The 24,796-nt window shown below is 44.2% G+C and overlaps 1 protein-coding gene across 3 annotated transcripts in view; it reads left to right on the top strand.

The window, feature by feature from the left end:
• PIGN (phosphatidylinositol glycan anchor biosynthesis class N) overlaps nt 1-24,796 on the top strand; it is a 94,893-nt gene that overhangs the window by 4,716 nt on the left and 65,381 nt on the right. Inside the window, exons 2-8 of one of the 3 annotated variants that reach the window (XM_038770330.1) lie at nt 8,320-8,394; nt 8,472-8,758; nt 9,180-9,301; nt 11,372-11,470; nt 16,958-17,064; nt 22,442-22,566; nt 23,701-23,831. In XM_038770330.1, coding sequence (XP_038626258.1) covers nt 8,371-8,394; nt 8,472-8,758; nt 9,180-9,301; nt 11,372-11,470; nt 16,958-17,064; nt 22,442-22,566; nt 23,701-23,831 — 895 coding nt within the window. In that variant the 5' untranslated portion in view covers nt 8,320-8,370. Of the gene's footprint in view, nt 1-8,314; nt 8,395-8,471; nt 8,759-9,179; nt 9,302-11,371; nt 11,471-16,957; nt 17,065-22,441; nt 22,567-23,700; nt 23,832-24,796 lie in introns of those variants that run through there. The other 2 variants (XM_038770331.1, XM_038770332.1) reach the window with 2 other exon arrangements.

Below are 24,796 nucleotides of genomic sequence, written 5' to 3'. Positions count from 1 at the left end.
GTCCATTTCTCTTAGTCTCTCTGTCTCATCGTCTCTCTCCATTTCTCTTAGTCTCTCTGTCTGAGAGACTCTCACCCCTTTTTCCTCTCTTCCTCCTCCCTTCCCCATCACCTCCCTCTGCCCTACCCCCTTCCTACAGCACTTGTGTCTATTTGTACATGTTTATTACTCTAATTAATTATTGTCTTGTCAGCCTCCAGTCGTCAGCTGGGTGACTTTGGGCAAGTCACTTCACTTCTCTGGGCCTCAGTTTCCTCATCTGGAAAATGGGGATGAAGGCTGTGAGCCCCCCGTGGGGCAACCTGATCACCTTGTAACCTCCCCAGTGCTAGAACAGTGCTTGGCACATGGTAAGCACATAGTAAATGTCATCATTATTATTAATGATGGGTATAGAGCTATAATTCTATTTCTCTATTCTGATGGTATTGACACCTATCTCCTTGTTTTGTTTTGCTGTGTGTCTCCCCCCTTCTAGACTGTGAGCCTGTTGTTGGGTAGGGATTGTCTCTATCAGTTGCTGTTTTGTAATAATAATAATAATGATGGCATTTATTAAGCGCTTACTATGTGTACAGCACTGTTCTAAGCACTGGGGAGGTTACAAGGTGATCAGCTTGTCCCAAGGGGGGTCACAGTCTTAATCCTCATCTTACAGGTGTGGGAACTGAGGCCCAGAGAAGTTAAGTGACTTGCCCAAAGTCACACAGCTGACAATTGGTGGAGTCGGGGTTTGAACCCATGACCTCTGACTCCAAATCCCAGGCTCTTTCCACTGAGCAACACTGCTTCTCTGTACTTCCCAAGCGCTTAGTACAAGTGCTCTTCACACAGTAAGCGCTCAATAAATACCATTGAATGAATGAATGTCTCTCGGTTTCTCTCAGGCGTCTCAATTTTTCTCAGTGTTTCTCAGTCTCTCTCGATCCTCTCTGAGTTGTCTCTCTCAGTCGTCTCAGTCTCTCTCCTCTCAATCTCCATCTCAGTCTCCTCTAAATAATAATAATAATAATGGCATTTATTAAGCGCTTACAATGTGCAAAGCACTGTTCTAAGCGCTGGGGAGGTTACAAGGTGATCAGGTTGTCCCGGGGGGCTCACAGTCTTTATCCCCATTTTACAGATGAGGTAACTGAGGCACAGAGAAGTTAAGTTACTTGCCCAAAGTCACACAGCTGACAATTGGCAGAGCTGGGATTTGAACCCATGACCTCTGACTCCAAAGCCCGGGCTCTTTCCACTGAGCCACTCTGCTTCTCTAAATCTCTCTAAGGCGTCTCAGTTTCTGTCTCAATTTCTGTCAGTCTCTGTCATCTCGCACAGTCTCTTAGTCATCTCTCAATATCTCTGAATCTGTCTCAAGCTCTCTCAGTCCTCTGTCACTGTGTCATCTCAGTCTCTCTGTCATCTCTCTGTCTTTCCGTGTCTCTCCTCTGTCTGTCATCTCTTTCAATTTCTCTGTCTCTCTCCACTCAGTCTCTCTGTTTCTCTGAGTGTCTCTCCTTTCAGTCTCTCTGTCATCTCTCTCAATTTCTCAGTGTCTGTCTCAGTCCTCTCTCTCTGAGTCTTCTCTGTCTCCTGTCTCTCAGTCTATCTTCTCTCCCAATCTCTTATCTGAGTCATCTCTCAATTTCTCTCAGTCCCTCTGTCTCCCTCCTCAGTCTCTCTGTCATCTCTCTCAGTGTTTCTCAATCTCTCTCAGTCCTTCCTCTGTCTCTGTCATCTCTCTGTCGTCTGTCTCTCCTCTCTCTCAATCTGTCATCTCTCAATTTATCTCAGTGTTTCTCAGTCTCTCTCAGTCCTCTCTCTGTTGCTGTGTCATCTCTCTGTCGTCTCAGTCTCTCTGTTTCTGTTAGTCCTCTCTCTCTGAATCGTCTCCCTGTCATCTTTCTCTGCTGTGTCTCTCAATCATCTCTCTCAGTTGAAGCAGTGTGGCCTAGTGGCAAGAGCCCTGGCTTGGGAGTCAGAGTTCGTGAGTTCTAATCCCGGCTCCACCGTATGTTTGCTGTGTGACTTTAGGCAAGCCACTTCCCTTCTCTGGGCCTCAGTTCCCTCATTTGTAAAATGGGGATTAAGACAGTGAGCCCCACGTGGGACAACCTGATTACCTTGTATCTACCCCAGCGCTTAGAACAGTGCTTGGCACATAGTAAGCACTTGACAAATATCATTATTATAATTTTAATTATTATCAGTCATCTCTCTCAGTGTCATCTCAATCTCTCAGTCATGTCTTTCAGTGTCTGTTTCTCTGTAACATATTTTTTGAGTGCTTACTGTGTGCAGAGCCTGTACTAAGCACTTGGAAAAGTACAATACAGCAATGAAGATAGACAATCCCTGCCCACAGTGAGCTCTCAGTCTAGGGGGAGGGGGTAGCGGCAGGAGAGACAGACATCAATACAAACAAACAGACATCAATATAAATAAAATTATAGTCTGTCTCGCTGTTGTCTCTCTCTGTGTCTCTGTCTCTCTCTTCATGCCAGGGTGGTGCCTTTCCTCCCCTTCCCTCTTCTCCCTTTCTGGCTGTGGCCTCCTTTGGCCCAGGGAGAGACTTGTTTCCCTCTGGGCCATGCGGGAGCAGGCTCAGCTTTTATTAATAATAATAACAATAATAATAATATTACACACTTATTGTGTGCCGAGTACTGTACTAAGTGCTGGGGTGGATACAAGCAAATCAGGTTGGACACAGCCCCTGTCCTATGCGGGACTCACAGTCTCAATCCCCATTTTACAGATGAGGGAACTGAAGCCCAGTGAAGTGACTTGCTCAAGGTCACAGAGAAGACAAGTGGCAGAGCCAGGATTAGAACCCATGACCTTCCGACTCCCACACTTGTGCTCTAGCCACTATGCCATGCTGCTTCCCCAAGAACAAGCTGGCTTTTCCTGTAGCTGGGATGGGGTTTGGGGTTCAGGTCATGCTCCAGCACCCAATCCTGTGCGGCTGCAGCGGGGCCAGTGGCGTAGTGTGAGGACCCGCTGCTCTGTCATCTCGGACAAACCCCCGAACCTTTCTGGACCTTAGCAGGTTGTGTTCTCGTGGTGCTAAAACTCCACGTCAGAACCCCATGGGAGCCAGAAGGTCTTGGGTTCTAATCCCAGCTCCACCACTTGTCTGTTATGTGGCCTTGGGCAAGTCACTTCACTTCTCTGGGCTTCGGTGACCTCATCTGTAAAATGGGGATTGAGACTGTAAGCCCCATGTGGGACAGGGACTGTGTCCAACCCAATTTGCTTATATCCACCCCAGTGCTTAGTATAGTCCCTGGCACATAGTAAGTGCTTAACAAATACCATTATTATTATGTCCATACTCATCTCTGCAGCCAGTGGGAGCAGCTGGGCCTGTGTACCCAGGCAGGCCCGAGGGGGCGAAAGCCCCATCTAATCTGACTAGATCATAATAATAATGGTATTTATAAGCGCTTACTTTGTGCCATTATACTAAGTGCTGGGTTGGATACAAGCAATTCGGGTTGGACACAGTCCCTGCCCCACATAAGGCTCACAGTCTTAACCCCCATTTTACAGATGAGGTAACTGAGGCACAAAGAAAGAAGCTCACTCAGTTGTATTTATTGAGCGCTTACTGTGAGCAGAGCACTGTACTGAGCGCTTGGAAGAGTACAGTATAACAATAAACAGATACTTTCCCTGCCCACAACTAGTTGACTTGCCCAAAGTCACATAGAAAAGTGGCAGATCCAGAATTAGTACTCAGGTCCTTCCAACTCCCAGGCCCATATTCTATGATTCCTAGACCAGATGCAGACACCACTGCCCTGGGGCTTTTGTCATGGCAAGTCTGGGCATAGACCCCTTGGGCTCCGGAAGCCAGGATTTCCTACCTTTGCAGGACTCTCCCTTTATGGACTTCTCCCTCTCTCTCTCTCTCCAGCCCCTCCAGACCAAATCAAGACTTAATTATATCTTTAAAAGTGTGCTTCTAAAATAGTCCCAACTTAACAATAATAATAATGATGATGGTATTTATGAAGTGCCTACCATGTGCCAAGCACTGGGGTAGGTACAAGGTGATCAGGTTGTCCCACGTGGGGCTCCCAGTCTTAATCCCCATTTTACAGATGAGGTCACTGAGGTACAGAGAGGTTAAGTGACTTGTCCAAAGTCACACAGCCGATATGTGGCAAAGCCAGAATGAGAACTGATGACCTCTGACTCCCAAGCCCGTGCTCTTCCACTAAGCCACACTGCTTCCCTGCAACTTCCCCTCAATCTCCAAGACCCAGGGAAAATTATTTTCTCTTTGTGCTCATGATAGGCCTCTTGTCTGATTGGGATCTTGTCCCTGGTGAACAAACACTACAGAAAACCCTAACTCATCTGGGGGCTTTTACAGTGCCCGGCACACAGTAAGCATTTAACAAATACCATTATTTTATTATTATTATTATTGTGCACATAAATAGCTTTCATCCTGGCACTGCTCCAACTTTTTCCAAAATCATCTCTCCGTGAGGTAGAGTGGATATCTGTTGCCCCATTGTGAATTTGAAAAAACTGAGGCCCAGAGAGTTTAAGCAATTTGCCCAAGGAAAATCAGCAGGCCAGTGGCAGATCTAGGGGGTTTATTCAGATGGGTTTTTAGAGAGCTGATCCAGGCAGCAAGAGCATGTAGGATAACCTGAAGAAGGGAGGAAGAGGGACAAGTAATTCAATATGGAGACTAATGCAGTAGTCGAGCCAGAAAGTGATGACAGTTTGGATCAGGCTCCAGGAGGAATTAGAGGCTGCCTGAATGGGGAAGGTGAAAAACAGAAGAAACAAGGATGACAGCAGAGCTGAAGAACTTCTGGGGCAGGGTGGATGGTGGTGTTTTTGACTGGGTTGGGAAATGGAGGAGAAATATAGGTTTAGTCTGGAAGAGGAGTTCAGTCTTTACTACACTGAGTTAGGATACGGGCGATCCATCCCTGGAGAGGTAAGCAGAAATGCCAGGTGAAGGTGGTTGGAGCCCGATGAGCTCATGAGCGCTCTGAGAAAAAGTGCAAAGTGAGAAGATCAGAGCTTAGCGGGACACCCAAAATTGAAGGGCGAGAAGAGGAAAGAGCTAGCAAAAGAAACCGAAGAATGGCCAGAGAGGTGTCTAGTGAAACCAAGGCTGGACATTGTTTAGAAAACGGTGGTCATCTTTGATAAATGCACTTGAGCAAGTATAAACATGAAACCTTCAATTTTAGTCACTCAGTACATTTTTTGATTGGATTAAATTTATTAAATTTATTTTACTTTGTTAAATTTTATTAAATTTATTAAATTTATTTTACTTTGTTAGTATGTTTGGTTTTGTTCTCTGTCTCTGTCTCCCTCTTTTAGACTGTGAGCCCACTGTTGGGTAGGGACTGTCTCTATATGTTGCCAATTTGTACTTCCCAAGCGCTTAGTACAGTGCTCTGCACATAGTAAGCACTCAATAAATACGATTGATGATGATGATGATGATTAAAATTCATCCCCTCCTCCCATCTCTTTGTAAAAGCCAACCTTTCACCATTTCAAGAAGCTCCGTACTCTAAATAAATATTCTTGGGTTCCTCCTGAAATTGAGCCACCTAAAGAGTCGTAGCATTCCCTACTGGTGTCTGGTATTCCTCACAACTGATCATTCTGAGTAATGAAGAGAAATTAGAAAATGACTGAGAGTGTTTGTAGCCGACTAAATTAGCATCCACCTACACCAGCAAATTGTTTTCAATTTAGCTTTGAACTAAGTGGTGCATTTATAATACATTCATTAGAGCCCTTTCCCTTCCTGGAAGTTGGCCAGGTTAATAATATGTGCTTCTGGAACAAGGGGAAATGGAGAAGTCATTGGAAACATGGCCAATGTTGAGGCCTTTCCATGAAATCTGAGCCCCATGTGGGACAAAGTCAGTAAGTCAGTCGGTTGTATTTATTGAGTGCTTATTGTGGGCAGAACAGTGTTCTAAGCGCTTGGGAGAGTGCAATATTACAGTAAACACATTAGATAAATACATTCCCTGCCCACAATGAGCTTACAGTCTAGATGGGGCAACAGACATTAATGTAAATAAACTACAAAAATGTACATAAGTGCTGTGGGGCTGGGAGGGATTGATTTATTTAACTTACATCTACCACAGTGCTTAGAATGGTGCTTGAAACCCAGTAAGCACTTTCCAAATGCTATTATTATTGCTATTATTATTTTTGAATTGGCCTGGAATTAGCCCTATCCACCAGTGTGGTCCTGATGATAGCTGCCTCAGGGTCATGTCTAATTGATTTTTTTTATGACATTATTAATTCAGTTCCCATTCGGTCATAAAATTGCTGAAAATACTACTTATCTGAGGAGCTCATTTTCTCCTTTTTTTGGTCTGTAGGGTAACTGGTACGGGATGCTTTGAACCTCTGGCACATCTTGAGAGGCAGTGCGGCCTAGTGGCAAGAGCACGGGTCTGGTGGTTAGGAGAACTGGGTTCTCTCCCCGGGTCTCTCGCTGTCCTCTTGAATCACCTTGGACAATCAGCGAACCGGTGGTATTCATTGAGTGCTCATTGGGAAAGTACAATACGGTAGAGACACTATCCTTACTCTCAAGGCTCTTACAGTCTAGAGGGAGGGGAAGGTAGTAAAGTAAATTACAGCCAGGGGAAATGGCAGAATATAAAGATCTGCACATAAGTGCTGTGGGACTGAGGGTGGGTTGAATATCAAGAGTTTAAGGGACACGGATCCAATGCATAGGCAGTGCAGAGGGGCGGGTGGGTAGGGCAAAAGAGGGCTTAGACAGGGAAGGCCTCCTGGAGGAGATGTGATTTTAGGAAGGCTTTGAAGGTGGGGAGAGTGATGGTCTATTGGCTATGAAAGGGGAGGTTGTTCCAAGCCAGAGGCATTCATTCATTCACTGTCGCATTTATTGAGCGCTTCCTGCGTGCAGAGCACTGTACTAAGCGCTTGGGAAGTCCAAGTTGGCAACGTCTAGAGACGGTCCCTACCCAACAACGGGCTCACAGTCTAGAAGGGGGAGACAGACAACAAAACAAAACTTGTGGACAGGATGTAGGCAAGTGATCAGTGGTGACTCAAGCTCAATGTGGATTGGGAACTTGTCTAACAATACTCTCCCAAATGCTTACTAAAGTGCCGTGAACACAGTAAGTGCACAGTAAACACCATTGGTTGATTGAGATAGACAAGAGGCGCAGGTTGGGGTTAGAGGAGCAAACTGTGGGTTGGGTTCAGCGAGGCGAGATACATTGGGCGAGCTGATTGAGTACCTTTAAGCCCATGGTAAGGAGTTTCTGTTTGATGCGGAGGTGGACAGACAACCATTGGAGGTTTCTGAGGAGTGGGGAGATAAGGACTGAATGGCGTGTTTTAGAAAAATGATCTAAATGGCAGCAGAATGAAGTGTGGGCAGGCTGATGCAGTAATCAAGGTGGTATAGGATAAGTGCCTGGGCAGATCATTTAACCTCTCTGATCCTCAGTTCCCCCTCTTTACTGGAGATAGTAATGCCTAATTCTCTCTTCCTTGCAGTGATCAGTCAGTCAAATAATGATATTTATTGAGCCCTTACAGAATTTTTGTACTAATCTCTTGGGAGATTACAGTGCAACAGAATTAGCAGATGTGTTCCCTGCCCATAATGAGCTAACAGTCTAGAGGGGGAGACATGCATTAATTTAATAATAATGATAATTATGGTATTTATGTGCTTACTGTGTGCTAGGCACTGTACTAAGCACTGAGGTGGATACAAGCAAATTGGGTTGGACAAAATCCCTGTCCCATATTGGGCTCTCAATCTCCATTTTTCAGATGAGGTCACTGAGGCCCAGAGAAGTGAAGTGACTTGCCCAAGGTCACACAGCAGACAAGTGACAGAGCCGGGATTAGAACCCAGGCCCTTCTGGCTCCCAGGCCAGGGCTTTATCCACTTCACCTAATTTATCCAGGGATGTGAGAATAAAAATAGTTAACTGTTGTGCAGGCACTTTGGAAAAACAAAAAGTACTTGAGTGCAGTTATTCCTTATTTATGCCACTGAATTGTGCTAATCCTTGAGGCGATCATGACCTTTCTTGGGACTGATGTCATATTAATTAATTTTATTGACACATTTGCTATCATGATTGCACAGTGTATTGATGTTACAACCAGTGAAATTGAGCATTTTAAAACTTTTCCATTGGAGACGGCATGATGGAGGGGAAAGAGCACGGCTTCCAGCCGCCGGCTGTATCACCGAAACCAATTAGTTTACTTCACCTCTCTTGGCTATAATTGGAATATTAACACCTGCATCTTTTTTCCTCACAGAGCTGTGGTGAGGACAAGACCACATTAGTATTGTGAAAGCACTTTGGAAGAATGTTAATCCTCTTCCTATTCAAGGTAATTTTTTTTTCTTTTTAGACAGTGACAGTGATGGTACCATCTAAACGCTTTATGCTGTAAATGAGTGCTTTCAGAACCACCCGTTTTCTCTCTTTTCCTCTGTCAGCAGTCTGCCTGGAACATCGACTGTCACCATGGATACACGTGCGTTCTTTGTAGCAGGTCTGCTGGTACATTTGGTGTTCTTTGCCTCCATCTTTGACATTTACTTCACCTCTCCTCTGGTTCACGGTATGGCACCTCAGTTCACTCCATTGCCACCACCGGCAAAACGACTAGTTTTATTTGTTGCTGACGGACTACGAGCCGATTCCCTTTTCGAGCTGGATGAAGATGGGCTTTCTAGAGCCCCGTATATCAGGTAAGAAATTCTGGAGTTCTAATCCTGTAGTGTGAATCATTTATTATTATTATGATTATTAATAACTTCAGACCAGATAAGCTAGAAAATGGACCCCAGCTCACCCTTCTGGAATGAACGTTAAGAGAGGTTGTTGAGGAATGGAATCGTGTGCTCACTGTAGCCAGGGAGCGTGTCTGCCAGCTGTGTTGTGTTGTGCTGTCCCCAACACTTAATACATTGCCCCGCACATAGTAAGCACTCAATAAATAACCATTGAGGATGAACAGGATTGGACTCTGTGCAGGAACCTCAGGGAGATTCAAATGATAAAGCTTAAATTGGTTTTTTTTTGGTACTCTATCGTGCTTTGTTTTTTTTACCTAAAATCTCTTGGAGACTTCACTGTATATCTCGGTAAATTACTTTATTGCATTCTCAGGAATATCATGATGAATAAAGGCAGCTGGGGGGTATCCCACACACGCGTGCCTACAGAGTCTAGGCCTGGACATGTTGCACTCATAGCTGGATTTTACGAAGACGTCAGTGCCGTTGCAAAAGGTGTGTCTGTTCACGTAAGAAATATTTTTGAAATGAACTTTATCGTCCAAAAACACTCATTTAAATTCTGTAGACAGAAGTTCTTGGATGGATTTTCACAAGTTTTATAAATTAAGAAATTATGGTATTTTTAGGTTTTGAGCCATTTTTCTTTAAAAATGTGATGTTTCCTTTAGAATGATGCATTGCGTATTCATAATTTCATTGTAAGAGAAATTGGGTAGTGAAGATCTGTTTTCATGTTTATAAAGTTTATCATTTTTAATACAGTCCAAAGCACTCTACTAGTCAGCTCATGGGATTAAAGGGTGGCAAATTGTAGAGTTTCTTTTAGCTTCCAATCTCCATTTGTCTGGGTATTTAATCACCATTAAGTACTATGTAGAAATACAGTGCCCCCTGCCACGGCAGTCTGCGTGTGCTTCTTGTCTAAAGGGAAAAATTCATTTTCTTGCCAAGTACTGGTGTAAAAAAAGGAAGGAGAATAATGTACTGTAGGGAGAAAGTCAAAGGGGAGGAAAATGAGATCACTGAGGCTCTAAGTAGTTGAATAGACATGTAGCCTAGTGAAAAGAAAATGGGCCCGGGAGACAGAAGACCCATGTTCCACCCCCAGCTCTGCATGTGTCTTCTGTGTGACCTTGGGCACGTTAATTGATTGATCGATTGATGAATTGATCTCCCCACTACCAAGTGCTACTTCAGCACCACCTAAGCACTTGGGTTTTTCATCTCCTTTCCCCCTCTCTTCTCTGCTCCCCATGCCCCCTCCCTGGAACACTTACATACATATCTTTAAACTCTGTTGCTTCTCCCTATCTATAGTATATTTTAGTGCCTGTTTCCCCAGCTAGACTGTAGGTTCCTAGAGGTAAGGGATCATGCCCACTGATTTTATTCTACCCTCCCAAATGCAGATTTTGTTTTTCTCTCAGGTAGATAACTGTTTTTCTCTCAGGTAGATAACTGTCATGAATTTGGCTAATTCCAAGGGTTTTAATAGTTTGGAAAACCAGATTAATCTGAGAAAACCAATAGAAATATTGAGTCCTTGTCTTCCATTTGTACTTGGCCAGGCACTACTGCACATGTTCACACTGAAGGTGCTTAGTACTGTTGATGGATCGATTCTTTCTTTCCTCAGCTATTCCCTGAGATATTTCATTTTTGCTAGAACAATGCTGTTAGAAATTTGTAATCAGTCGGTCAGTGGTGTTTGTTGAGCGACAACAAAGCATTATAGTCTACTAAGCTGTAGGGAGGGTACACCTGAAGTAAAAGACATATTGTGGTTTTCAGGGGGATTACACTCTAATGGAAGAGGCGGGTAGACAAAAATAATGTATAAATAGTGGGAGCAGAAGGAGGAACAGGGATATAGAGGAAGCAGTACGTGTTTCAGGAGGACACTGCTGAATAATTGGATCTATAAGTGTATATACACAGATGTATATGTGTACGGAGGATAGGAATTAAACACATAAGTGCTAAGGATGTCTGTTTGGTTGACTTGACTGGGCTTGTGAATTAATTAAAAAGTCTTCTTGGAGGAGGTGAGGTTTTTAGGAGGACTTTGCCTTAGGACAAAGTCTTAGGACTTTGAAGATAGGGACTGCTGTGGTCTTTTGGATTTGGGAGGGGAAAGGGTTCCAGACAGGGGAAACAGTTTGAGTGATGAGTTGGAGGTGGGATATTTGAGACTGAGGCACAGTTAGAAGATAACGAAAATAATAATAATAATATCAATAATAACTGTGGTATTTAAACTCTTACCGTATGTCAAGCCCTTGGACAGATATAAGATAATAAGGATGAACAGAGTCCTTGTCCCACATGGGACTTATGGTCTAATGGGGAAGGCAGAGGTTCGGTGATGAGATAGATGAGATTGAGGAAGAGTAAAGGAATGAAATGTGTGGCCTGGGTTATAGTGGGAAATCAACGGCATGAGACGGGGGTAGGCTGAATGAGTGCTTGAAAGGAATTTCTGTCTGATGCGAAGGTAGGCAGGCAATCAGATGTAAGGAATTTTATTAGTACTATTCTAAATTTTCTTTTAACGACTTGCAGGATGGAAGGAAAACCCTGTGGAATTTGATTCACTTTTCAACGAAAGCAAATACACTTGGAGCTGGGGAAGCCCAGATATTTTACCGATGTTTGCCAAAGGTAAGAGGGTGTTATTTGCCTTTTTACTCAGTGAAAGAGCCTTTGAATTGGATGTTTCATGTTGACTTTGCTCAAGAAGCTGGGGCTTCCTTATGTCTTGACTTGATTTCAGAAGATTAGAATTTAGGATTTTTGTCCTGTTTCCCATTTCCATTTTCCCTTGGCTCTCACAAGAAAGTGGCAGAGACCCTCATGTAAGCCATGCTGAACATCAGCCTCAGTGATGGATTACAGAATGGGTGAGGGCACAGTGGGGCCTAGTGCTGCTGCGGTCTCCAAGATATTCTGTCCTGGGACCATTCACTGCCCCCATTCTCCTTACCAGTTGTCTCAATTGTGTGCCCCTGGGTGGAAAGGGGGAAATCTGGGGGAGACAGTGTGTTGGATTCAGTGCGGACCATCACTGCTACTGCCAAAGTGGCCAAATGAATGAATGAACTTGTACCTACCCCAGTGTTTTGAATAGTTTTTGACAAGCGGTAAGTGCTTAACAGATACCATAAAACAAAGCACAGATTCAGTCCCACTCTCTGTTTACCTACCTTCCCGTCATATAGAAATTTTGTTTTTCTCTCAGGTAGATAACTGTCATGAATTTGGCTAATTCCAAGGGTTTTAATAGTTTGGAAAACCAGATTAATCTGAGAAAACCAATAGAAATATTGAGTCCTTGTCTTCAATTTGTACTTGGCCAGGCACTACTGCACATGTTCACAGTGAAGACAACTTCTCTGTCTGTATCTCTTCCTCTAGTCCTCGTTTAAAAAGGGTCTCTGACTGCTTCCAGGGGGTCTTTACTCCCCAGGAGGCAGCGATTGGGGTGGTCCTTTGCGGAATCCCAACGTGGTTTCTTTAAGTAGTGGTGAGGAGAACGTTCATGGGGATTGGATTGTTGGCCTCTCGACTGTAAGTTCATCGTGGGCAGGGAATCTGTATACCAACTCTGTTATCGCAAGCACTCAGTGCAGTGTTTAACACATCGTAAGCGCTCAGTAAATGCAGTGACTGATTGATTGGCTGTCAGGGTGCTGAAGACAGAACTTTCAGAATGCCTCTTCTATCATTTGCACCGTGGCTGCACTCCCCCAAACAGCACTACAGATCTCGACTAGAGACGTGGCTTAGAAAATCCATGATTAAGTTGCTCAAGTCCTTGGTCTTTACACAGTGGGAAATTGCTTGCTCCTCCAGCACTTGAGCCCTCACTGGGGATTTAATGATTTGCCAGTCCATTCAGCCCCGATGCAGAGGACAGTATTGATCCACAGTAATAACATCTTGAATTTTGAAGGCTAAAGTTGTCTGTCCAAATGCTTTTCCTACCTGTTTTCCTCCTTCCTTATCTCCTTCACAGATCTGGGAGATAAGGGAGGGCAAATAAGTAAACCTGGCAGAGAGCAGCTATGGAGCTTGCTGACTTTGAATACCCTGTGTGACGTTAAGTAGCTACTCGGCAAAGGGCTGAAAAGCAGAATGTCATAATGGGATTCCCGGACTGTAAAGCCATCTGGAGGATCGTGTCGGAAAATTGTCTTGCAGCATTTCCCCCCTGCTGCTCCCGCACCCAAACAGTACCTGTCCATGCTGATGCGGGGAGACTGCAGACCTCACCTCTTTGCTTGAGCTTCTTCGGAGTAGGATTTCTGAGGAGGGGGCTCCAGTGGCTTTGCTGATTGAGAGGCAGTGCTAGCTTTCCCGATGCCCTCATGCTTAGATTCTAAGCTCCTCGGTGGCAGATATCAGGTCTGCCAACTCTGTTGTATTGGTCTCTCTCAAGCACGTAGTCTGGTGCTTTGCACACAGAAAGTACTCAGTAAATACTATTGATTGATGGATAAGGCTGCCCACACAGTAATAATTATACCACCTTAAATTGGTATAGTGTTTTACTTCATTTTCTTCCATACAGTGTACTTGTGAGGCAGGTTGTTGCCGGAGTTATCCCCCATCTTACAGAAGAGGCAGCTGAAGCACTGAGAGGTTAAGGGACTTGCCCAAGGTGCCACAGCCAGCCAGTGGCAGGGTTCGGTCTGGAGCCCAGGTGTTCTGATTCCTAGCCAGTCTCCCGCTGTTTTCCCCAGGTCCCGGTGTCCCTAAGAGGGACCAATCATAGTTGCTCTTGCTGCCGCCAATCAATCAATCAATCAATCGTATTTATTGAGCGCTTACTGTATGCAGAGCACTATACTAAGCGCTTGGGAAGTACAAGTTGGCAACATATAGAGACAGTCCCTACTCAACAGTGGGCTCGCAGTCTAAAAGGGGGAGACAGAGAACAAAACCAAACGTACTAACAAAATAAAATAAATAGAATAGATATGTACAAAATAAATAAATAAATAAATAGAGTAATAAATATGTACAAACATATATACATATATACATATACATATATACTCCCGCAAGCCCGGGAGTCTGAGCCAGTTGCCCCTTTCACCCTCTATTCTTCCTTTCTTCCAGCGCTGGATAGGAAACATCATTAGGGAAGCAGCATGAATAGAGCCTGGGCCTAGGAATCAGAAGGTTATGGGTTCTAATCCCGGCTCTGTCTCTTGTCTGCTTTGTGACCTAGGACAAGTCGCTTCACGTCTCTGGGCCTCAGTTCCCCCATCTGTAAAATGGGAATTAAGACTGTGAGCTCCACGTGGCACAACCTGATTGTCTAGTATCTATGCTAGCACTTAGAACGTCCTTGGCAAATAGTAAGCACTTAACAAATACCATAATAATAATAATAAATTAGGGATGTATTTGTCAGCTGGTGCCGAGGGCTGGGGGTCCCTGGGAATTGGTAGACTGCCGCAGGCTATCTCTAGGCCTCGATTTGGGGTTGGAACCGGAGCATAGGATGGTGTCTCTGTGCTGGGTCAGTTGCGAGTGTATCCACACGGTTCACCGCCTAGGCCGTTACGGGATGTGGGAGTGGTGACACACTCCGGGAACCCACTTTGGGAAGACATAGATCCCAGGCTTCCGGGCCAGGGGGAATTCACTTCTATCCCTCACAATATTTCACGGGTCAGTTGGAAGCAATATCACTTTACCTCAGAATAGAAACCTCCTCTGCCTCGAGGAGAAATAATTGAATTTTCTTTTGTTTATGAGATCAGATGCTTACCTCAAAGTAGAACTGGAGTATGTGATTCAGGAACATTGGCTGCAGTAGTGAGAAATTCCATCCCCAGGCTTATCTTTGTATTGACTTTTTATTAATTTCAGCAGTTGGAGTGAGAAGGAGTGAGAACCTTTGGAAGCTGTGATATTTACTCCTGAGCAATTCCCAGTTTGGTCTATTATAGATTTTGGTTCCTCACATACAAATAGCTAATAAACATTTGAAGTGCTAATTGTGCTTCAAAAGCACATATGGATTTATGCCTGTTTGTCCTTTGAAGTTCTGATCACCCAACTACTAAGCATTTCACCTAACTTTCCAGGGTATATTTCATACTCATCCGGAAATGGGTGTTCCGATAAAGTTGAAGCTCGATGCCCTCTTTGAGGCTTTGTTTGACCAAATACTTTAGCTTTCAGCCTTCTATCTTTGGCTTCTTTGTGCAGCAAGAAGCTGAAGAGGAGAGCCCTTCTTCTAAATCTCCGATGGGCTGAATCTTGGAAAGAACCCGAGGGCTTGTCTCTCTTTCATTCTTTCTACCCACCCTTGTGGGCCTTTTTCTGCTTGGGATCCATTGTTTATTCCCCTGCCTCCTGCTCAGAGGCCCCTTTTACGTAAATGTTCTTCAGCTTCTGTGTTAGCGATCTTAGTCACTAATGAGCCTCATCTCACATCCTTTTCAGCCTCTTGGCTTTGCCAGCAGCTCTGAGCCAGCTCCCATTCAGCTCAGCTCAATTTGCTCTGAGCCTTGGCATTATCATACGTTCCCTTCCCCAACCTCTGCTCTCCCAGCCTGCTCATTTGGCAGGGTGACAGATCTTAAGCTCTTTGTGGGCAGGGATCGGGTCCACCAACTAACTGTATTTTACTTTCAGAGTGGGTTAGTGGAAAGAGCCCGGGCTTGGGAGTCAGAGGTTGTGGGTTCTAATCTCGACTCCACCACTTGTCAGCTTTGTGACTTTGGGCAAGTCACCTAACTTCTCTTTGCCTCAGTTACCTCATCTGTAAAATGGGGATCAAGACTGTGAGTCCCAGGTGGGACAACCTGATAACCTTGTATCTATCCCCGCGCTTAGAACAGTGCTTGGCACAGAGTAAGCGCTTAACAAATACCAACATTATCATTATTGTTATTATTTTCCCCAGTGTTTGTCAGTCAGTCAGTGGTATATATTGATGTAGAGAAGCAACATGGCATAGTGGATAGAGCCCGGGCCTTGGAGTCAGAAGTCATGGGTTCTGATGCCGGCTCTGCTATTTGTCTGCTCTGTGACCTTGGGCAAGTCACTTATCTCCTCTATGCCTCAGTTTGCTTCATCTTTAAAATGGGGATTAAGACTGTGAGCCCCATGTGGGACATGGACTGTGCTTAAACTGATTAGCTTATATCTATCCCAGTGCTTAGTACAGCTCTTAACAAATACCAAAACAAAGAAAATGCAGCCACCAGGTTCTAGGTGAACTGAGTGTATTCGTGGTTTGTTATGCTTGTATATGTTCATAGACATGCATGGTTTTCTGTTTTGAACATTTTTAAAGTTTGATCAATTTGAAGCAGCTTCTAAGATGAGGGACAATTCATAGACAGATGTTTGAGAAATAATTATAACTCATAATTATTGCTCCTAGTGGAGGAATAATTATCCTAGTTCAAAGTGACCCTGGGGGATATTCCTTTGATTACCTGTCTGTCTGTACTCCAATCCTAGGCCAAGACTGGTTTTTCTAATCAGTAGATTACATCACACTCCCTCAAAATGTAGAGTGGAAGAAAAGCAGCATTCCTTCCACAGCTTCAGGAAGCCCTCATGACTCAGTTCTAGAAAAATCAAAGTAACTTTTTTCACTCAATCTAGTCACTGTAGGCATTATGCTTGCAGGGGCAGCAGTGAACGAGGGCAGAAAGAATGTATACACACTATTTGTGCAAGTGCGGAGGAGAGATGGTCATTCAACCAGCACTGGAACTAAATATTTCAGCAGGAAAGGCCCTCAGAGAAAGAGGTGGAGGAGCTGAGATTGTGGGTCAGACAGTACAACAGATGGGGAATGGGGAAATTGAAGGGAAACAGAGGGAAAGGAGATGAGGCCAAGCTGAAGGGAGAGAGAACAGATGGAAAGGGATCAGAAGCAAAACAGCACAAATAAGACATAGGGGAAGCAGGAAGGAAAATAGTATTGAGGGCCTGGAAGGCATATCCAAAACAAGGAAATGTCTCAAGTAATGGGGAAGAGCTCAGCCAGAAATCAAAAATAAAGGCTAGTGCAAACAAAAAAGTTAATTAGACAGAGAGGAAGCTGAGATTTTAGATTTGCCTCCTATTTTTTCTGGGTTTCAGTTAATTAAAAGAAAGCTCCCCTTGTCCTTTCAGGTGCTAGCGGAGGCCACGTCTATACACATTCCTACCCAGCTGAGAAAGAGGACTTTGGAGCACAAGATGCCACGAGGCTGGACACCTGGGTTTTTGACCAAGTAAAGGTAAACACGTGTTTAGGCTCACAACAGAGAACCTTATCAGAAATATTCACTTTCAGGGCAGATTAGATCATTTCCACCGAGCTTTGTATTTGGCCAATAGCTACGGCTGGATATCCGGGTGGGCCGTTATTCATTGAGTGCTTACTATGTGCAGAGCACTGTACTAAGCGCTTGGGAAGTACAAATTGGCAACACATAGAGACAGTCCCTACCCAACAGTGGGCTCACAGTCTAAAAGGGGGAGACAGAGAACAGAACCAAGCATACCAACAAAATAAAATAAATAGGATAGAAATGTACAAGTAAAATAAATAAATAAATAAATAGAGTAATAAATACGTACAACCATATATACATATATGCAGGTGCTGTGGGGAAGGGAAGGAGGTAAGATGGGGGGATGGAGAGGGGGACGAGGGGGAGAGGAAGGAAGGGGCTCAGTCTGGGAAGGCCTCCTGGAGGAGGTGAGCTCTCAGCAGGGCCTTGAAGGGAGGAAGAGAGCTAGCTTGGCGGAGGGGCAGAGGGATTGGGGGCATTCCAGGCCCGGGGGATGACGTGGGCTGGGGGTCGACGGCGGGACAGGCGAGAACGAGGTACAGTGAGGAGATTAGCGGTGGAGGAGCGGAGTCGAACTCCAGCCATGATTCCTTGCCCAAATCCTGTCTGTCTCTAGTGCGGCCTCCCTGTGACACCGGCCTCAATTGTCGGGAAGCAACCGGGAGGCAGCGGGGCCTGGGAATCGGAAGCACATGGGTTTTAATCCCATGTGCTGTGTGACCTCGGGTAGGTCACTGCGCTTCTCTGGGCCTCAGGCCCCTCGGCTCTAGAGTGGGGGTTGGGACTGTGAGCCCCACGTGGGGCAGGGAACGTGTCCAACCCGATTCACTTGTATCCACCCCAGTGCCTGACATAGTAAGAGCTTAACAAATACCACAGTTATCATTATTATTATTGTTGAGACGCCAGTTCGTGTCTGGGGGTGGGGGCATGTGGAGGGTTGACAAGGCTTCGGGGAACCGGTCTGTTTTGGGGGTGTTGGGTGCTACCCCCCCTCCTCCCCACCGAGCAGGTGTGAGAATCAGGAGCTGCCCGAAATTGAGCCGTGACGGCGATGAAACAGGAAATCCAGGTATGAGCCCCGGCCCCCTGGACGTTCGCTCCTGGGCCGGAAGGATTAGGGATGCTGCGGAGATTAGTTTTCTATTTCCGATATGGTGGTTCTCCTAGCCGAGGGAAGACGGCCGTTGGAGGAGGGAAGTCATGCCTTCCGGGATTTCCCCAGTCTGGGATTCCCTGGGGTTCATAAACCCCCGAGAGGGATTAGGTCAGTTTCATTGCTGAGGGAGCAGCGGTTTCTGCCAATTGTCAGCTGTGTGACTTTGGGCAAGTGTGACTTATTTTATTTTGTTGGTATGTTTGGTTTTGTTCTCTGTCTCCCCCTTTTAGACTGTGAGCCCACTGTTGGGTAGGGACTGGCTCTATGTGTTGCCAGTTTGTACTTCCCAAGTGCTTAGTACAGTGCTCTGCACATAGTAAGCCCTCAATAAATACGATTGATTGATTATCTATCCTATTTATTTTATTTTGTTAGTATGTTTGGTTTTGTTGTCTGTCTCCCCCTTTTAGACTGTGAGCCCACTGTTGGGTAGGGACTGTCTCTATATGTTGCCAATTTGTACTTCCCAAGCGCTTAGTACAGTGCTCTGCACATAGTAAGCGCTCAATAAATACGATTGATGATGATGATGATAATCAGCTGAAATTGCAGTTCCCACGTTGAAGAAACACTGTGGGAACAAACACCTTAAAATGATAAAGGTAAATAATTAAACAGTGATGGTGCATCAAAAAATTCCAAGCTTCTCTCCTGAAAAGTTGAGACACCCGCCCTGCCCAGCATTCTACTTAAATACATGTCATGGAGAAAACTAGAATCATTCACCGAAGAACCCTGTCTTCTCATGTCCTGAGCCATCAGCAGACGAGGTTCATCAATAGTCATAGTTTAAGGGTTGGGGCAACTGACGTGTTCATCGAATTGTGGGAGAATAAACTAGCGAGGCAAATCATTTTTAATAGAAAGTCTAAAGTTTTTACGGAATGATTTAGACATCAAAGTAGTTTTTCAGAAAATGAGTACCAGTTTCAAGAGAAACAATACTTAGTCATGCCCATTTATTACTGTATGATGATATGATGCATTTCTTTAAACTGTAGGCTTGTTGTGGACAGGGAACGTCTTCCAAATCTCTTATATCATTCTCTCTCAAGTGTGTAGTACAGTACAGAGTAAGCACTCAGTAAATTTGATTGATTCATGAGAAGGCTTTTCTAGAACTTATGGCCACAAACTTGTGCCGGTGTGTGTTCACCAGAAATTCCCAGAGTTCTCTGTGCAGTTTAAGCAGATACTTCTGGGTCTCCCACAAACTCACAATGCAATGCTTTTTTTTTTCTAGCAAAAGTAACTAAAGTTTGAGGGATAAAGTACAAATGCTTGAAAGGTTCTGTTCAAGGTTCTACCAATGGTGTTTATTGACTGCTTACTATGTTCAGAGCACTGTACTGAGCGTTTGGGAGAGTACAATACAACAGAGCACATTCTCTGCCCACAATGAGCTCAGAGTCTAGAAGGGGAGACAGACATTTATACAAATAAATAATTTATTATATATAATTTAAAGATGTTTATAAAGTTCAGTTTTAAAATGTGGCTGTCCATTTCTGCAACTCTTGTCATCTCAAATTCCCAATGAAAGTTTTCTTCACTTAAATAGAATATTTTTCTTCTCAACCTTATTGCAAGGCTCTGCAATTATTGAAAATGTCTGAGACCTTAAGGTCTCAGATACACCCACTTCTAAAACACAAGGGGTGGGTTCTTGCAAAACCCCAGTTAAGGAAACCTTTTCCCTTAGCACTCACTCATTCCAGCACTGCTCACTTAAGTGGGTGTGCTTGTGCTGTTGGAAAAATGTTCCCTAATTTCCTAATCATGTTCTAGCCAAGTTCCATAACGAAAGCCTGCATTGTCACACAACTCAGTCAGTGGTATTTATCAGGTGCTTAGTAGGTGCAGGCCAATGGAATAAGCGCTTGGGAGATTACATACAACAGAGTTGGTAGACACGATACCTGCCCACAAGGAGCTGACAGTCAAGTGGGGGAGAAAGACATTAAAATACATTACATATAGGGGAAGCTGTAGAATATCATCATCATCATCATCAATTGTATTTATTGAGCGCTTACTATGTGCAGAGCACTGTACTAAGCGCTTGGGAAGTACAAATTGGCAACATATAGAGACAGTCCCTACCCAACAGTGGGCTCACAGTCTAAAAGGGGGAGACAGAGAACAAAACCAAACATACTAACAAAATAAAATAAATAGACAAAATAAAATAAATGTGCACGTACATTCTTCGGGAATGTAGCATCTATTGAGCTCTCATTTGGAGTGTTGCACTGTATTAAACACTTGGGCAGTATGAATAAATTGCTTTTGGATTTTTCCATTCGGGGGTGGGTTTTTTTCCTAACTCGTCAAGCTATTGCGAGGCTTCTGGTTTTGTAAATATGCATTATCTGTTGAATATATCATTGTTATTGCTTAATAAGATACTTGTTCAGTGTTCCAAGTAGCTCTTCATAGCCAGAAAGAATTATTGACTTCAGCTTCCCTCGGTGATCTCAGACCCTGAGGTAGTCTCACTCATCGGTCAGTTGCAGTTTATAGTTTGTTGTTTTTAGTTTTAATATTCTTTATAAATTTAGCCTCACATTCCATCATTTAGTATTACTTCAGATGCTGCCTTTCTTCCAAAAAAATGTTTCCTAGTTGTCATCCATCAGAAGATATCCAAATCCTTTGTTAACTTCTGTTTGATAAAGTTGGTTTTTATGAAGTATTTACTATGTGCCAAGCGCCAGGGTAGAATCAAGAGAGTCATATTGGTCGCAGTCCTTGTTCCACACAGGGCTCTCAATCTTAAGAGGGAGAGAGAGCAGGCATCTTCATCCCCTTCTAAGGATGAGGAAACTTAGGCACTAAAAAGTTGATACTGATAATAATTATGGTATTTGTTAAGCACTTACTATGTGCCAGGCACTGTACTAAGCACTGAGGTAGATACAAGGTAACCAGGTTGGACACAATCCCTGTCCCACATGGGACTCACAGTCTCAATCCCCATTCTACACTGTGAGCCCACTGTTGGATAGGGACTGTCTCTATATGTTGCTAACTTGTACTTCCCAAGTGCTTAGTACAGTGCTCTGCACACAGTAAGCGCTCAATAAATACGATTGATGATGATGATGATTCTACAGATAATAATAATGATGGTATTTGTGAAGCACTTACTATGTGCAAAGCACTGTTCTAAGGGCTGCGGGGAGATACAAGGTGATCAGATTGTCCCACGGGGGGCTCACAGTTTTAATCCCCATTTTCTAGATGAAGTAACTGAGGCCCAGAGAAGTGAAGCGACTTGCCCAAAGTCACACAGCAGACAAGTGGCGGAGCTAGGATTAGAACCCATGACCTCTGACTCCCCAGCTCGTGCTCTGGCCACTAGGCCATGCTGCTTCTCCTGAGTGACCTGCCCAAGATTACCAAACAGGCAAATGGCAGGGAGGAACTAAATCCCAGGTCTTCCAATTCCCAACTCTGTACTCTTTCCACTAGGCCTGCCTCGTTTGTAGCCTTTGGTGATTTTGAATGCCAGCCCAGGAAACTCCCCTTTCTAACCAAATCACTCCACATCAGTGACCCAGACTTATTTTCCATCTGTAAAGTCAGTGCTGGTTGGATCCTACATCTCCAGGCGCTGCAGACATTAAACAAAAGCACACAACAAGGGACAGCCATTTTTTTCTGCAACATATGACCGAAACTGTAGTTTCTATCTTGGCCTTTTCACCCACACATACACTCAGAGGTGAACTTCACTGTCAAAGCTTCACATCTTCCGCTGTGAAGGATAACTAACTGTACTTGCTCAACTTGAGCAGCCCTTTGTGGAAAATCTTTTAAAACACAGTAACTGTTGAAAAAGTTTCCAGCATCCTTTTTCAGTAGCTAATCGTTTTTTTCCACACCACCACATCCTTGCTTTAGGAAGTTTTATGTATATTCCCTGGGTGCTTCTTTGAAGTGATTTACAGTCAACTGCAGAGATCTAGGCTGTTAGCCAGGTACGAATAGAAGAAAGCATTGATAGATAACAGAGTCAAAGAAGCGTAAAGATATAGAGTATGGTTTTTCTTCATTAAATTGCCTGTGAAGTTTACCGTCAGTAATTTTGAAAGGGCATATTATAAGTGTACTCTGAAATTCTAAATTGTTTTTATTTTTCTGACTGGTTTTATATAGGACTTCTTCCACTCTGCCAGAAGTAACCAGTCTTTGTTTTCTAAGTTAAATGAGGGGAAAATAGTTCTATTCTTGCACCTGCTAGGAATAGACACAAATGGGCATGCTCACCGACCAGCGTCAAGGTAATTTTAATTCTGAATTATATTTTATTTGACCATTTTGGCAAATATCGCCAATTTTCGACTAACGATATTTTATATTTGTAAGCATTGCGGTGAAACTGTTACTGGTTGTCATTCTGAGGAAAGCCAAGTGTAGAGCCAGGGTTGTAATGTAGCCCAGAATCCCTCTAGACTGTAAGCTCGTTGTGAGGAGGGAAAGCATCTAATGACTCTGTTGCACTGTACTCTCCCAAGCGTTTAGTACAGTGCTCTGCACACAGTAAGCACTCAGTAAATACCTTTGATTGATTGATTGATTGATTGATCTCACTTTCTGGGCCTTGCACAGTTTGGTGCTTTGACTGTTAGAAGGAACACTCGTCCCTGCAGGGTAGAGGAAGCAATGTAGAGGAACACCCTCTGTGTTCAGTGGTTTTATGGGTAGGTGGAGGAAAAAGTCTCCTTCCCTTCTCCTTCTTTCTGCCCCCTTCCCAAACTGAGACATGACTCCCTGGCACAGAAAAGGGACTAAAGGAGGCCTAGGTGAAGCTGAGGTCCATGGCCCAGGTGCCGTGTTTCCAACCACCGCTATCTTCCCTTTTCATAGGACACCAGTGGCTGGAGGCTGTAAGCTCCCCTCTAGACTGTAAGCTCGTTGTGGGCAGGGAATGTGTTACATTGCTATATTGTCCTCTCTCAAGTGCTTCATACAGTGCACTGCATACAGGATAGATTGATCGATTTGAGCCAAAAATGATTGATTTAAAAGTCAACGTTCCTTCCACCGTAAGATAGCAGTGTGGTGTTACTGAGAGGTTAGGCAGAAGTGGTGTGGGCTCTGGCATGAGAAATGTGGGTCAGTGCTGTCTATCTCCAATGGCCTGATTGAGCTCTCGAGACTGAGAGTCATTTGCTAGGGAAGAACCTCCTCAACTAGTTCTTTCTAGCCTCATTTCCAGACTGATGAGGAAATTACATTTTTCCACCAGCTGAATGGGAATGTAGATTTTAAAATAGAAGGAAGGTGGAATTTGTTCACTCTCAATTTCAGGTAGTGCTGGCTAAGAGCCACTAAGTCTACACTGAACAAAACAAATATGTGATTTCCCCGAGTGAGTAATCGTATTCAGCAAAACTTTTTTCCCATCTTGACAGAGAATATAAAGATAACATCAAAAAAGTTGATGATGGAATCAAAGAAATTGTGACCCTCCTTGAAGGCTTTTATGGAAATGATGGGAAAACGGCTTTTGTTATCACTTCTGACCACGGAATGACAGATTGGGGTGAGGCACACTAGATCTCTTTTTGTCATGAAATACAGTAGTTAATTTGCAAGGTATAATTGTTTAGACTCGGTATGGCGGATTGTCACTTTCAGAAGTACGGGAAAACTGTTTTCCTGAAGGAAATGCCTTTCTAAGTGAAGGAGGGAGAATACTTTCAAGTCTTTTTGAATAGCATTTGGGGGTTTCTTGAAAGAGTTTTTTGAAGTGATGAAAACACAACCCCCGCGGTCTAGAAGAGATGGACTGTAGAGGAGTACCCCAGGTCCCAGTCCGTGTCCAGAGACTGCCGATATGACCCTAACTCTTTGGACACTGTTTGTTATCTTCTCCCCTCCCTTCTGTGTCCCCCTTGCCCTTGGTTTGACTCCTTTTATTCAGCCCCTCAGCGCTTACATACATATCCTTTATTGGTTTATATTAATATCTGTCTTCCCCTCTAGACTGTAAATTCATTGAGGGCAGGGAGCATGTCTACCAACTCTGTTATATTTTACTCTCCCAAGCGCTTAGTACAGTGCTCTGGGCACAGTAAGTGCTCAATAAATATGATTGACTGATTATTATGTTCCTTGGTCAACAGGCTGATTATGCCGGGGCCTGGAATTTGGAATGTGGGCTCTTTCTTCGATTCAGTGGTGTGTTTGTGACGGCCTATGTGGTGTTCGGGTCCAAGGCCGTGAACTTTATCCAAAAGCACTACAGTCACCAGTGGCAAAACTTGCCCGATGACAACTACCTCCACGAGCAGTTGGGAAGAGAGCGGGGCATGTTCTTCTCCCTTACTTTCCCCTTGCCCATTTTGGCTCTTTCATCTCCCTGCAGTGGAACTCATCAGTCAGTCAGTTGTATTTATTGAGTGCTTACTGTGTACAGAGCACTGTACTAAGTGCTCGGGAGAGTAGAATTTAGCAATGTAACAGTCACATAGCTGGGTAAGGGCTAGGCCTACATGGATATTCATT

The sequence above is a fragment of the Tachyglossus aculeatus genome, chromosome X3 (assembly GCF_015852505.1).
Source record: "Tachyglossus aculeatus isolate mTacAcu1 chromosome X3, mTacAcu1.pri, whole genome shotgun sequence".
Lineage (NCBI taxonomy): Eukaryota > Metazoa > Chordata > Mammalia > Monotremata > Tachyglossidae > Tachyglossus > Tachyglossus aculeatus.
The sequence above is the reverse complement of the archived record's forward strand: the minus strand, read 5'-3'. Positions and strand labels throughout refer to the sequence as shown.